This window comes from Gobius niger (assembly GCF_951799975.1).
Source record: "Gobius niger genome assembly, chromosome: 11".
In the NCBI taxonomy this organism is placed as follows: domain Eukaryota; kingdom Metazoa; phylum Chordata; class Actinopteri; order Gobiiformes; family Gobiidae; genus Gobius; species Gobius niger.
Window position 1 is genome coordinate 21,011,242 of NC_136862.1, and position 15,800 is coordinate 21,027,041.

The 15,800-nt window shown below is 40.3% G+C and overlaps 1 protein-coding gene across 1 annotated transcript in view; it reads right to left on the reverse strand.

Moving 5' to 3' along the window:
* Window positions 1–9,031: 9,031 nt before the first annotated feature.
* rxfp2a (relaxin family peptide receptor 2a) overlaps window positions 9,032–15,800 on the reverse strand; it is a 42,975-nt gene continuing 36,206 nt past the window's right edge. Inside the window, exons 13-20 of the mRNA XM_079566547.1 lie at window positions 14,909–14,980; window positions 14,767–14,838; window positions 14,160–14,389; window positions 13,329–13,474; window positions 11,393–11,488; window positions 10,745–10,913; window positions 9,899–10,117; window positions 9,032–9,682 (exon numbers count right to left, since the gene is read on the reverse strand). Of these exons, the coding sequence (XP_079422673.1) occupies window positions 9,423–9,682; window positions 9,899–10,117; window positions 10,745–10,913; window positions 11,393–11,488; window positions 13,329–13,474; window positions 14,160–14,389; window positions 14,767–14,838; window positions 14,909–14,980 (1,264 nt within the window). The 3' untranslated portion in view covers window positions 9,032–9,422. The remainder of the gene's footprint in view (window positions 9,683–9,898; window positions 10,118–10,744; window positions 10,914–11,392; window positions 11,489–13,328; window positions 13,475–14,159; window positions 14,390–14,766; window positions 14,839–14,908; window positions 14,981–15,800) is intronic.

The window sequence follows — 15,800 nt, forward strand, 5'->3', positions numbered from 1 at the left end:
ACGGCGTTTTGAGGGCCGTGCGCAGCAGTAGAGGTTAACAAATGGGCTTCAGAAAACGGGCTCCACGAGTTTTCTCTGATTTGTTTGGTTTGGCCTGATGTGTCACTTCATTCAGTGGGTCAACTAACTCTTACACGTACAACTGCTTTTGCCCAATGTCCACAGTCCTGTTTTACAGGGATGGAATGAATATGTGTTTCACTGATAAAAATGATATGCAGTGAAAGAAATAAAATACTGGGGGCGGATGAAAAATTGCAATGTGGTTCTCAAACATTTCAAACTACAAATTATTTGACCCTCCAAGCACTACCCGGTCCAAAATAGGCCTAAATCGGACTAATTCACTGTACATCTATACTTTTCTCTTAAAATGCATAAAGTCTACACTGCAAATGACAACCATGCACCTGATGAGTGAAGAGGCCCGGCTCTGTGTGCTCCCACGCACAACAGTTTCATTTAATTGATCAATGCCTTCTGCAAACAAGCTCTAATTTTATAAACCTGCCAATCCTGTACTTTTAGAACTCAACACATGTTCTGAAATGTGATCCTTCTATTACTTTAGCAGTTAATTTTTCAGTCTCCACATGTGCACATTGAACTGAATTCTTTATTACAAAACAAATCTTGAATTTAAGCGTAGCAAATTCGTTGGAAGAATCTTACTTAGACACTTTTTCTCACATCGTTCAGCCCTATAGTCTAAACAAACTGTGTAAGACATTTCCACAGAAGTAATTCTCCAGTCTAGGGCTAATTACTATGATGTTATTGTTATGTTAGTTGTCTTCAGTTGAGATTGTTGTGGTTTTCAAACACACCCAAACACACTGTACCACATTTAAGTTCGTCTCCATATTTTCACTTCCCCAAAACATAATTATTTCCTGTTGTTTACAGTCAATCAATTAAGTGCATACTTTGTGGCTATTTTAGCAGCACAGCTCATGCTCCGGAGCTGTACTTACTGTACTCTGAACAATATGCTATGTTTCAATGTTATGTTTGTACGCCAATTTGGAGACTGAATGTTTTTGTCACTTTTAAAATAAGTGACAATAATATTTGCTTTTTGGGCCGTTCTTCCTCTTTTGCTGTTTTGACGTCCACTGAAAGGTCTTCAGAACACTAGAAAAATAAACAGCATTCCTTCCCACACAGCGCCCTTCCACACGCCTAAAACTAAAAGCACTTATAGAGAACAGACCTCCGCAGAGGCACTGGCTCAATCTCGCAACGGATACAAAGTACAGTGAGCGACCAGACCTCGACTCCAACTAATATGAAATTATGTCTGTAAGAATTAAAAAGCAACAGATATAAGCGAAAGAGCTGGTGCACTACCTGCCGGCAGCTGATAAACACACCTTGAGCGCAGAACGGAGTTTGACATATGGAGGATCGATTTTGGGATTTAACAATGATGCTATTGTGACCGGGAAGTACAGAAAGAAGTGCTGACACCGTAGAAGAAGAAACAGCTAAATTCGAGATTACTCAAAACTGCGCAAATGTAGTGTCTTTTTTTTTAAAGCAGAACTCTGTAACTCATGCCCCTAGAGGCCATAAGCGCCACTGCAGGTGTCGTAGCATGTTGCGTTTTTTTACTCATTAATTGTCCGTGAGAGTAAATACTACGCTGACAGAAAAGATAAAGGGAGATAGCGATATTGTACATCCAATTACACAATGGAGATATTTTTTTTCACTCAAACTTGGCTGTAAATACTGTTTAAGTGGCGCTAGCCCGCAGTTAGCTTTTCCCGTTAGCCTGTTAGCTTCTTCTTCATGATTCTATTGGTGTGTATTGCGCCTCTGACCCGGTGCAGGGAAAGCTGCAATTGTGGTTTTCTGGCCAGAGACACCAGGAGGAGATCAAAGACCCCCCCAAATCACCCCATTAACACTTGTATTACCCACAGATGGACCACGAAAAGGATTTATTAAGGTAAACAAGTTACTTAGTCCAAAAAAAAGTCCACTCTAAAAGGCACCGCACCTGTTGTGACCCATTCTCAAGAGCAAAAACGGGGGAAGTTTATTTAAAACTGTTAACCGTGGCACCAATTTGTCTCTCAAACACCCATTCATTATTTACTCTTTGGGACAGTATATTGGAGGGGGTTTTGTGGAGGGAAATTGCAAACATTCTACTTGTGTTGCAGATGTGTCAACCTGCTTAGCGCATTATAGAGAGCAGTCGTTGCATAGAGATGAGCAATAATTACTGTGACTTTCAAGTTGACCCAGTTTATTTAGCAAATCCTACTATTGTATTCTCTGTGATGAGTCAAATTCAGTTTCTTCCTAGCAACTGATCTCAGGCCAACGGGGATCTAGACTTGAGCAAAGTGTAGAACTAATTACAAACTAACCAACCTACAAACTCCATTTAACATGTCCTGGATCCTACTTCTCCACTGCATCTACTTAATCACTTTCTATTTGTTTTGTAAAGACAATGAAGTTGCGCCCGTCCTGCCCTGTGACCTGCACATAAGGGTCAGCATTAGTTTACACATGGATCGTGGTCTATAGGGCGACCCTGGTTCAAAGGTTCAACAAGACAAGGTCAATTAATCACTTCCAGCACAATCAATGGTTCTGTGCACATGTCCTAGTGGCTACAATAGGGGCAGGTTTCTAAACTTTTTTTGGCCTTTATTAGATACTATTATTATTGCATTTAGCAACATCCAAGTCCTGTATTACAGACAGATAAAATCACAGTTCTTACGCTATTGATAAGACTCAAACATGATCAAAATAATGCGACAGTATGTCTCTTATTGATCGTGAATTTCAGGGGAGAAGCTAAAGCATCAGCCTTTGTTTGTGTGAGCGGCTCATTAGAGATGACAGAGCACTGCAGATGTCCTTGTGCTGTATCAGCTCCAGAAGGACTCCAGCTCTACAATGGCGCCTCCTTCAGGACAGCGAAGAAAGACACTAGGGTTTCTCATTAGTTCATCTAAATTCTCGGCTTCGATGATGCTTTGAAAATATTGACTTGAACCTGAGGGTATGTGATTCTTGGCATTTTAAGTTGACCACAGATTATGTCCTCCTATTCCGCACATACACATTTATTATGTTCAGTCTACAGCTAACAGATTAGCGTACCTCTTGAGACACACTGAATGGCCGAAATAACAACAACAACACTGCATACAGCTCTTCAATTATGGTGATTTCCTTTTTCAAGGTCATACAAAAAAATGTTGACGCCAGAGTCAAATCCTTTCGTTATTGTATACAGCACACAGCTTTAATTGTATGACACACAGCCTGAGGCCTGTCCATACATCCATGGTACACAAAGTACATCTATAAAAAATATATCAACAGTAGAGTCAATGGAAGTTAATGTTATGTCTGTGTGTAAACAACCTCAAAGTGCAGTTTCAACTTCAATGCATCAAAACACTATATATTTGACCTCCATTGTATGAAACTGAAATTATACCATGTCCTTCACGTGCAAGCCTTTTTTTTCCCCTTTATTGGATGGAGTCACAGGACAGTTCATTATTGTCTGGCAGTTCAATTTCAGGAGACTTCATTTGTTTTCAAAAGCGAACATGCTTTTTTTTCTTTTTTTTTATAAGTCAAGTTAAGTTAAGTAAAGTTTTACTTTATTAATCCCCATAGGGGAATTCGTTCTCTGTATTTCACCCATCCTCAGTGCCGCTGGGGCGACCAGTAGGAGCATTGGGCTGCCAGCACGGGCCAGTGCTAGGGGACCCACCTGCAGATGTGGAGCCAGGTCAATGGTCAGAACCACCTGGCCAGAGGATTAACTTATTGTACTGTTGTACTTTTAGTGGTAGGAGTCGGGGAAACTGGAGTACCTGGAGGAAATCTATGCAGACACGAGGAGAACAGGCAAAAACCACATACCACAACCACAAAGGACCTGGGACCTTCTAGCTGTGAAGCACGAGCGCTCAGAATAATAATTTTAATAATTGTGATTAAAATTATACTAAAATAGTTTTTTTATTTAGTAGAGCAGCCCTACTCCTTGCAGGTCTGATACCCAGGCCAGGTGGGCCCTGTTTGCATGGTTCCTTTGGGGGCTCCAGTTTCACCACTAAAAACATAGGCCCCTTTAGGTCTCTGATGAAAAAGAAGTTCTGAAATCTCAGTGGGATCAACCAGATAAACGTCAAACAAAATGTACACTATTAGATTCCAAGCACATTGTTTTTGTTTTGCTTGGTCTAAACACACCAATGTCTCAAAGCATAGGTTTGGACTTGAGAAGTTTATTCAGCAATATGTCTTAAAATTGCATCAACATTTTCATATTAAATCATAGTACAATTGCAGTGCACTGTAATGTATTGAAGAGCCCAGTACCTGCAGTAGTGTAAGGACAAAATATGTTTAAATTATACAGAACAGATAGAGTGGAGGTAGAAGGAAACAGTGCCTTATGTAACAGACAGAGGAGTGAGGTGCCCGGCCATCACCATAGAAACGACCGCTGCCGAGTGTTCGCGGGCAACTCAAGTTTAGCTCGGGTCAAACAGCACTTGGAGGAGCTTAAAAAGTCACTAAAACACCAAAACAACAGACACATGTTGATTAAGTCTCAAGACGCCCGTAAGAAAAACAGACCAAAGTGTTCTTAGATATTATAAAATATTTACTCTTGATTAAACTATTTGCTTAATATATATAAGCAATGATAGGTATGAAATGGGGCAGGAACAAATTCCTTGCAAGACCAACACTGTCTTGGATATAGAGACGGACAAGCACTCAGATTGATGTAAAGGGGTAAACAAAACAAATTCAATATGGTGACTTGCATTGATGTCTACGTTCTTTTACGCAACATGTCAATACCAATCAAGGATGGTATTGATAGACAACCTGAGATTCTCACTAAGAATGAATCTAGTTCTGCCTGTATATCATGATGATCTGCCCCCTGTCTTCGCTGTAAGTTTTTGTTTTGTTTTGTGTGGGAAGTAGTCACGCTTTTAAAGCTGGAACAAATGCCAGCATGAGCATGAGCATGCCATGGGTCTTTAACATTTTCTCTTGAAGGATTAAGGATTAAGAAAACGCACAATGTGAATACAATGAATAACTTCAAAAACATCCATTCAGCAAGGAGTTTTAACCAGTTACAACAGTTTTTATACGTCTATAGCAGGGGTTCCCAACTAAATCAGCTCGCGGTCCGCAAACCTTTCTTAACTAAAGAAACTCTCAACATGTGTCCGGACATGTGCGGTCACTGCTCTTGAAAACATAGCACAGCTGATCAATTGGTCAATAATTTAGCCATTTTATTTCAATGTTATTCAAACTGTTTTGATACTTTTTAATTCAGCTTTAGAAATCAAGTATATCGAGAGGATGAAAATGCTTTGGGGTGAGGACTAAAACCTCTGGAGGTCCTGATCTGGACCCAGGCCCGCCAGTTGGAGATCCCGGGCTATAGTTACAGGCTTTATTCACAATCAGACACAGTGGGATTACGAAAATCATTTAGCAGAACCTAAATAAGGACAGCCTTTGCCATTTACAAATTGCAACTTTTCAAATTGTCTTGATTTATGTATTTTTATTGATTATTCATCTTGGAGACGTACAGCACACAGCCACGTAAAAGAACTAAAAGAAGCAAAAAAACAGAAAGTCAAGTCCAGTGTGAACCCTGACAAACTGAGCTCAGATTCCAATAATAGACCAGGCTAATTATAGAGAGGGTCTGGAGGTTCAGTACATGGGCAGCATCAATGAAGAGATGCTATGGCCCATATGCCAGAGGTCTGTGTGTGTGTGTGTCTCTTATTGTTGCTGAGGTCCAAACCAGAGACAATGGAGTTAAGTGGGTCGCGGTTATCGAGTGGTCATGAGCACACAGCTGTAGAGCGCAGAGGCCAGTATGAATGGGTAAGAGGAGACAGAGGGGCTTAATATATTGGGTCCATTAATACGGTAGGTGATTAATAGAATGCAGCTCTGAATGTATGGGGAAACTTTTACACTCGGATAAGCTCGGCCTATAGTCTTAGCAACCAACACTTTTGTTGTTGCAAGAAGAAATGACAATATATCTTGCAGTGATTTCATTCATCGTCTTCATATTTTCTGGTGATGAACTGACCACACAAAATATTCATCATGGTTGAGTCATACAGACACAGGACACTACATTAGCTGCTTTTTCTGAAGAGATTCTTCATCATCTATTGTATTAAGACTGGAACTCTCCACGTTTGCTCCAGTTCAGTTCATGGTGTTTTGTGTCGCCTAAGCCTTTACCTATCTGATGATGCGCTGTATTGTTTTCCCATTGGTTTCTATCTTCTTTAGCTGGAAGGAAGCTACTATTCACTGTAGCCCATTCAACATCCACAGCGCCATCACCAAGGCACTGTTTCTCAACAATACCCGCCGCTGTTCACGCTAATGCCCCTGATCAGCCGGCGTAAGGCGACACCACCGCGCTTTTGTTTGGCGCATCCAAGGAAACGTGAAATCTCATCCGTGCGAGCCATATCTGTCCTGCAATCGTTCCCATTGACCAATGTAAAGCCGACCCGTTCGCGCCTGCAGCTAACTCGGTAGCCGCCGATGAGCTAGTAGTGCCTACAAGCGGTAGTTATCACGGTATACCAAGTCAGACACCGCTCGTCTGCGCCTTTGTATCACCACGGCCCCCCCAAAAAACACCCACCGTACGACGCGTAACGCAAACCAAAATGGCACGGTACCTCTTTTGCGTCGACCTCGGTGATCACAGTATCATTTCCTCCAGCGATTTCTTGATTTGTTGTGTAAAAAATGCCTTGTTTTCATCAGCTCGTCTCGTCTTCTCCTGGAGTCGTGGTGGCGGCGGCTGACAGCGCCCGGGTCGCCTCCTGAACGCAGCCCCCGCCCCTGGAAACCAATGGGCGGCCGAGGCTGTGGAAACTGAGGCAGGCGGAGCGCGCTATTGGCCGGGGAAGCTGTCCGTCATCCTGTCGCTAAGGGAGCACCTTGGACCGGAGCAAAGGCACCTGCTAAACGAGGGGACGATGCTGAGCGCCGCAGGTGTGTGGACAGTTCAGTCCCGAAAGAGGCGATGAAAGGGCGGCCTGGACATGGAGCAGGAGCCGGAGAGCGTCAGCGACTGTGGTTATCGAGAGCAGCTGCTCAAACACAAGGCACAATGGGCAGCTGAAAGGGATCTCTTTGTGCACATGTAAAGCCTATGTCCATTCATTATCTTTTGTGGTTGTTTCATTTGTAGACAATTCAAATCTTTAAGTTACTTGCAGGTCATGTTTGTAGGTGAGAGCGGGTTTTAAACTTGTTAAATAAAGTATCAATAAATAAGTAAAAAAAAACAACCATAGTGACAACATAATGACAACATCTTCAATCATTTTTTTTTTGTCTGGGATCTGTCAAGTTGAGTCAAATCAGAATATTAATCACAAATGCAAAGGTAAAAGTTTGTCCATTGTTTTGGCTCGGTGCAGAAACACAATGTCTCTCCAAGAAACACAATCCTGGGCCCTGCATTCACAGTTTTTCCACACATTTCAGAAACTACTGTGATGCTGTGAGTCGGTGCACATAGAGGAAATCTACACAGACATGGGGACAACGTGCACACAGAAAATCCATCAGGCACGAGGATTGAACCAGGGACCTGCTGTGCCACCGAGTCGCCCATTAGCATTTGTTAGTTTGAGTTCAGTTCAGCTGATTTATGGCAGTGCCTTTAAATCAAAAAATATTGTTTAATATCGACCACAGACCTTTGTATCTTAATAAAGAAAAGCAGTGAGATTTAAACATAACTTTTTCATTGGTGCAGTTTGTTCATGTTTATGTAACAACTACTTAAATGCAGACTCATCTTTATGATCAAGTCGTCTCATTCTGTGGTTGTTTTCAATAGAACTGAACAGGAAGTCAGAAGAGAGCTTTTCTTCTCTTTCGAATGTATTTTTAGAAATATATTATTTTTAGCACAAAACCACAAACTCATCGCATCACTCCCATATGTGCAATGCATTTTGCCATCATCCGTTCTCAAACTCACTGCCAACTTGCACAACAACACGAAACAATTCAGTTCCAATAGTCAGACTAATATAGAAGGATGTTGACAGAGTAATATGTATATTTATAGACTCTCTTGACCCTTTAGATCTTGAACAACTATATGTGCTATTACTGTTATTATAATTAGTAGTGGCTTTAAAGGGAATAGATGCAAGTTGGCCATTTTATACTCACTACTGCCACCTCAGGTCATACGTGTAGCTGCACCTTCTATATTAAGCTCGTGCATGACGGCAATTCGGACCCGAAGTAACAACTTTTTGAGTGACAGTGCAGGATTTTAGAGGCAGTTGTGGTGAATAGGTCTGGGCTCATTCTACACATTAGGACATGGCTGGAACATGTAGGGGGAGGAAAATACTAAATTTTAACATTTTTAAACTCCGTATAGTCCCTTTAAATAAAAAAAACGAACAAAAGTGTTTGAAAAGAGTCAAACTGTGCAAAACATCATGTACCTGAAGGAAAGCAGCAGAAATAAATATGCACAATTCTGGTACAGTACAGCATAATCATGGTCTTTCACTCACCACACTTGAAGTCTAATGGGATTTAAGGTGACCATTCATTTGACATTCATAGACCACCGAAAAGCGTTTTTAAAGTCTTTATTTATGTTTGACGTGTGTGCATCTCCAGTAGCTGCCACATTTTGTCCATTTTTGGTTGTAATTTGGTTTTCAATAACAAAGACGTTCAGATGTTTCTGGAACTGAAAATAGTTTAAAATTCAAATCAAATGATCAAACCGAACAAAGCCGATACATTGAGCTTTTTTACATACAGCACCTGATAAAAAAGTACCATGTTGGAAATGAAAGGAAAACTCACCAGTCAAAATATAAACATATTCAATCCAGCAATACAATGAAAAACAGTTATAGTTTTAGGTACAAAAAATATGTTTTTCTTTCTTTTTGTTTGTTTGCGTAAACTTGATCCCGTCCAAAGTTCATAGACTCATTTTCAGCCTTTGCTTCAAAGCTTATGTGATGAGACACTTATGGCTGCTTCCAACTAATTTCAGGGCGACTTTGAAGAGCATTGTCAAACACTTTGGATGCAGCACACTTTCAGTGAATATCCTTGGAATGGCATGTGGGGTGCAATTTTGTGTTTCTTCAATCTTGTTCTTCTTTCCTCGAAACTTTGAAGCAATATCCAAAACAGTAAACAACATGCAGGCAAAATTACTTTGTCATTTGACGTGCCCATTTTTTCTTGCTTGGAGACAGATTGAAGCATGGTGAGATTCTGTGGAGCCCGTGGCATCCGTAAAGCTTATTTATGCATACAAAAGAAAGAGTCTCAGCTTGCTCGGCAGTAGCTCCGATAGTTTAAGCATAACGTGGGTCACCAGTCAGTGAGACCCGTTGTAGGTAGGCCGGGGGCTGGTAACAACCCCTCGGCGCCTCCATGAACACAGTGGAGGAGGTAAGGCTTTTTCTGTCCTTTTTCAGAGTGTGTCTTCGCTGCCATCGACACAGCAGCACCTCCACCTGTTCTCTGAAGAAGCTGGTGGTCAGTGTGTAAAGAATGGGGTTCAATGCGCTGTTGATGGGCAGGATGAAGATGACGACCCAACTGGAAATAGTACCTGAGGAGAAGATAAGATACAGGGCAGGGTTATGTAGCAGTTTGATCCTGCTCATACTCAGATCATTACTCAATCTTCCCTCTGGCCTAGGTAGGTCCTTTTTCTTTTCTTTTTTTTAAACATTTTTTCTTTTCTTTTATCAAAATGAATGGAAGATAATCTCAACCCATGCAGGACAAAAATATGCAGTCATGTGGTCGTGTGTGTGTTGCTTACCAGGAATCTCCACCTCCAGGAGTGACAGGACTTTGACCAAAAATATGGGTATCCAGCAGAGGGCGTCAGAGAACACGATGAAGAAAAATCTATTGGCCACCGCCACATCCTTATGCAGCCGGCTCCTCAGGTCTGTGGCGTTGATGCCCGTTTTATAGATGGAGTAAAACATGCTGGAGTAACAGATCAGGATCATCAGGAAGGCCGCCACGTTCAGACCTGACGAATCACAAGTAAAGATTCAATTTAAAGGCAAATAAAAAGACATCCATCTGTTGACCACATCAAAAATGATTATCAATACAACTATTTTGCAGCCTTTCTTATATAAATCGGGGAGGGTTTGTGCACAGAAAAATGCCAAAATTTGCCCTTTTTTTCCTCGCCTGTTTACCTTAATAAATCCTTTCTGTAGTCCCTCTGGGGGTAAGACAAGTGTTAATGGGATGATTGGGGGGTCTTTCATCTCCCCCTGGTGTCTCTGGCCAGAAAACCACATTTGCAGCTTTCCTGCACCAGGTCAGAGCCACCAATACACACTAATAGAATCACGAAGGAGAAGTTTACTGGCTAATGGACAAAGCTAACTGTGGGCTAGCGCCACTTAAACAGTATTTACAGCCAAGTTTGAGTGACAAAAATTAACTCTATAGTGTAATTGGATGTGCAATATCCCTCTCTCCCTTTGTCTTTTCTGTCAGGGTAGTATTTACTCTCACGGACAATTAAGGGGCATGAGTTTGCTTTAACATACCAAGGTTATCGACCAAATGTTTATATCATTTAAGCATTTGTCCTACAGCTGTTTAACTGTATTATTGATCAAGCTATTGTTTCTTGACGTACCGAGAAAAATCCCAGTGGAGTAGCCTTTGGCTGTTGGTTTTTCTTGCCTGTCGGAGTGCAGGGGGAAGCACACCCCATTGCGTCCGTAGTAATTCCCAAAAATCTCCTCATTCATCAAAGGCACAGCTGCGATTATGAAGCCCGTGAGCCAAATGGACGAGATGACGACCTGGAATAAAAGGAGATAAGATCAAGTCTGTTTCCATGTTAATGAGGATATTCAATATACAGTAACTACAGTGTAGAGGAAATATGCAAATCTCCAAAATACTGAAATCAAGCTATGACAAGCACGCACATAACTTTTATTGTTTCGTAATGTGCTACCATCAAAATAACCTGCACTTGAACAAATCAAGCTCAGGATCTGCAGATGCTTTGAACCTTTCTTCCACTGCGAAAAGCTTTGTCATTTTAACTGCAGCAGCTTTGTCCATGACTATTTCAGAACAAGAATAATCCAAACACAACACACTGATACATACTTTACTTTTTCACAGAATTGGTCTAAAAATATTCCTGTTTGTTGCACAAGGCCCCTAATTCAAGGACTTTAAACATGAAGCTTTCATGGTTTAAGAACTATTCTGCGCAAATGTGAATTTGTATCCACTTCTTTTTTTTTTAAGCACATGGCTCGGCTCTTACCCCGGTCTGCAGTTTGCCTGGGCGCAGATTACTGAAGGGAAAAACAATGACCAGGAACTTCTCCAGTGTGAGGTATGTGAGGAGCAGGACAGAAACCTGCATGAGACAAATACATACAAGCCTTCAAAAGGCATTTCTGAATCATTTCAAGACACGTTTGCACGTCGTCAGGTAAAACTAAACACAGACAAATGTATCAGTCTGACTTTACAATGGGTCGATATTTTATATATACATATATATATTTATGAATATGTTGCCATATGAATAAATGAGATACATATGTTGGAATGGTTTATGTTCTGAGTGTACAGGTACGCCTAAGGATACTTGCTTTATACCTTTCTGATTCAGAAGAGCATTGCAGTGACATTTTTTTGAGCAAGAGCCGGGTAACGCGCACATCCAAAATTGTCTAAGTCTCAATACAAAATTGTGGGAGCTCTCAGGCTGTGCAGAGTTATTTTCACTTTTTCAATGCAGTTTTTAGAAATGGTACATTTCAATGTCATATTATTTGGCTTTAAATAAATTAGTTCTGTATCAGCCTCAAACAATCGACTATACTCTCGAGTTTAAAAATCAGTATCTGCATAAAAAAACACATTTACATATCTTTAAGTTTATATTACATGAATATATAATAGAAGTGAAGGATCATATTAAATCTTGACAAACAAGTAAACATTAGTACTGAAATCCTGCATATATTCCTATCAATGTATTGGTTTTATTGATTGATTATTTTTCAGAAACATGACAGATGATATATTATATATATTAAATTTTTTGGTAGTTATTGTATATAAGATACGGTGGATCTGATATCACCAAGTAATTAAGAGTCCAGGGCCAATGTCAAAGTTGTTTGCCCAGGACCAGGTGAGGGTTAGGCTGATGTTACATTACATTGGCCCTGGACTCTTAATTACTTGGTGAAATCAGATCGACCAGAGGATACCTCTACTTACTATTTACTATTTCATTGTTTGCACATCTCCTGTCTATTCTGCACACCCTGAGTGTCTGAGAGCTGAATGCAACAAGTGAATTTCTCCATTGTGAGATCGATAAAGGCTATCTTGTTCTATCTTATATAAAAAGTTATTTACAGTGGGAACTATATGTTTACATACACTTCATAAAAAGACAGATTGGCATTTTTTTTCTCACTGTCTGACATGAAACCAGAATGAACTTTTATCATTTGTCAAATTCCAGGAAAATGACAGATAGAATTTTTTCGAAAAATGCTTTTGTTACTTTTTACAAAACCATAAGTTTAGATAGTAGCATTGCCTTTAAACTGTACTGTTTGGGCCAAATGTTTTGGATTTCCTTCTACAAGCTTCTCACAATAGTTGGCAGGAGTTTTGGTCCATTCCTGCAAACAGAACTGGTGTAACTGAGCCATATTTGTAGCTGCCTTGTGATTGCCTTTGTGATGACCTCTTCAAACATTGACTTTGTCCTTAAGCCACTTTGTAACCAGTTTTTGCAGTTTGGTTTGGGTCATTGTCCATTTGGAAAACACATCCCCTGCAAAGCTTTTACCTCCTGGCTGATGTCTTGAGATAGAGCATAGTGATATGTCTCCAAAAAATAAAGTCTTCATCCTTTTTTTATTTGCAAATTTGTGTTTCTTTTGGAGTAATGGCTGAGAGTACCGCCTCAGCCAATGTCTTTACAGGACTTGTTTCACTCTGGATAATGACAAACTTTAACCAGGTTCAGCAGCATCTTCACCAGGTCTTTTGCATTTGTTCTTGGGTGATATTCACAGCAAACAACAAAAACATTAAAAAAAAAAAATCTATCTCTCATTTTTAAGTGTATGTAAACAAAATACGGTTCCCGCTCTAAATATACTGCAGTTTGCTTAATTGTGAGGTTGGTTGCTCATAATGTTTCCATATTAACCTTGAGATGACATTACCTCTGACGACAGCATAGCCAGAAATCCAATGGTCCGACACTCAATGCTCTCCATCCACATCAGGGCATGACGGTTGTACTGCCCACGAAATTTAACGTCATAGATCCCAACAAAAAACAAGTATACCCCCATGAGACAATCTGCACCTGGAGAAAAGGAAAATTGCAGGTGTCTGGTGAGGATCAAATTAAAAAGGACATTATTTAAACAGCAGTTGAGGCGAACTCAAGAGAGAAAGTAGCAGAGGAAGAGGATATGAAAAGGGTGACTCACTGCGTCTATTTTAAAACTTTTCGAAGCAACAATGACACAGTTAAAATGTGTGAGTTTCTTTCAGGTTTTGGGAGATGGCAACACGAAAAAAGGAAAGAGCAGAAGACACAAACGTAGTCTGATCTAAAGAATGCCGGGGGTTAAGCACAAATGTTGCTACAGTATTTACAGTCTGTGAAATTATTCTTAAGTAGAACTCAGAGAACATTTTGCCATATCGTCTTCAAAGATTTATATGTAGAAAAGTAAATGAAGTATAATGAGACCATCTGGCATTAAACAGAATAGATTCTCTTTCCTACAAACAAGGGCCGCAAACTATCACAGCCGAAATGAATCATCATAGCGATCATAATTGTGGCAGCTATTTTAAATAATTTAACGAAAGTCTGTAATCATTTCTGTGCTAATCCCACAGACATGATTTAGAATGTGTGATGAGTTAAGCAAATCAAATAAATAAATCATGCCTTCCAACAAAGCATCTTCCTAAAGTCCAGTTAAGCATTCATTATTGGTTTATCGGCAGTGGAGGTGACAGGGTCTTTAAGCACTCACAGCAGAGCACTTTGATACAGGCGGCGTGCAGGTTGTTCTCGGCGCGGATCAGGGACCTCATGCCAATGACGAGGAGGTTTCCGAAGCAGGTGATGAAGGCCATGACCCAAACACACACACGCAGCACGATGTTCGCCAGAAGGTCTTCGAAAGAAGAGATCCCATCAGTGTTGGGCTTACATGAGCGAACGCGGGGCGCATACGAGCAGTACTGGAATGTCTTCAAGTAACTGTTACAACAGACAGAAATACAATTTCACTAAATATTAAATAATACTGTATATACTAATGATTATTGGATTGAACAGAAACAATAGATCAATGGCCTTGTCTCATAAATCAATGTCATGAACATTTGTCAATCAAGCAAATGTTTGTTGTCCCTTTTGTTTAACCAAATTCTTTAGCTAGGTGGGTCCCGTCTATTCATAGTACAAATTCCAAAGAAGAAGAAAAAGACTGTGTACAATGTGCATTTAAAAACACAAAATATAGAAGGCCTCCAAGAGGAGAGAGACCTGCTGGAGGACCTGTCTCTCAGTTGGCCTGGGAACGGCAACTACAACGCTTTGGGTGTTGCCCGTTTCCTGCCTGATCCTTTACTCACATGTAGGAGAGATTCTTCATCGGGAGAAACATCTGTGGCTGAATATCCTGGATTTCAATTCCTTCCAAGGCCCTAAACACATAACAATTCACCAGTGACAACAGTGGAAGCAGTTCATCAGATGGTCTGAGCTCGTACTTACAGAGACTGGAGATGCGTCAGGTGGTTAAAGGTCCCAGAGTGAATAAGCAGCAGTGGATTGTTGGACATATTTCTGCAACAACAAAGACATGACATGAGTGTGATGTCATCTGACACAGCGTAATGAAAAAACTCAGTTCAGTTTTACAATCATTATTATTCATTATTAAACTACCTGTGTCTCTACTGCACCATCAAAGTGTCCTTATCTTTGAATTTAAGCACAGCAATGTGCTCACATGTACATAGATTATACAGAATAAAGTAGAGTGACAAACATCATATTAGGACAATCCAGTCTGCAGCGCAAGTAATGTGCAATGTAGAACTCAAAACAAGAAAAATGTTGTTGCAGCTGAGCCTGTACGTGTACATCATATTCACATTTAGATTCAAGACTGAACTTGTATGAAACACTTCATTTACAGAATATAGGAGTTACTATAGTACATTTAGTTGGATTTGCCTCCAAAGAAAAGCAGAAGCGTCAATTTTCTTTTTGTATCTTGCACAGTCATAGGTAATAAACTGAATGGGTGAAATTCTTTAATCACAACAACAGTGCGAGAAAATTGAGCATATAAACAAATATAAACATATATATCTTTCTGTAACTAATATGTCAGCCTTTTGTTAACTACAAAGTGACATACAGTATATACAACAACAATAACACGCTCGGATCTAATAGAAGATCAACATTAACTGCATTTGGGACTTTCAGTTGTGTTGAGCTCTGTAAAATATGACTAAACTGTGGTAGACAAACAATTTTAGCTCCAGTCCATTGAACCGACCAGCAGCTGTGTTTTCTAACACCTGCAGGAAAAAGCCACTGTTAAGCTCACTGCCAAGACCAGAGACACAGCGCTCTCTTTCCCGGAGCACTTCCT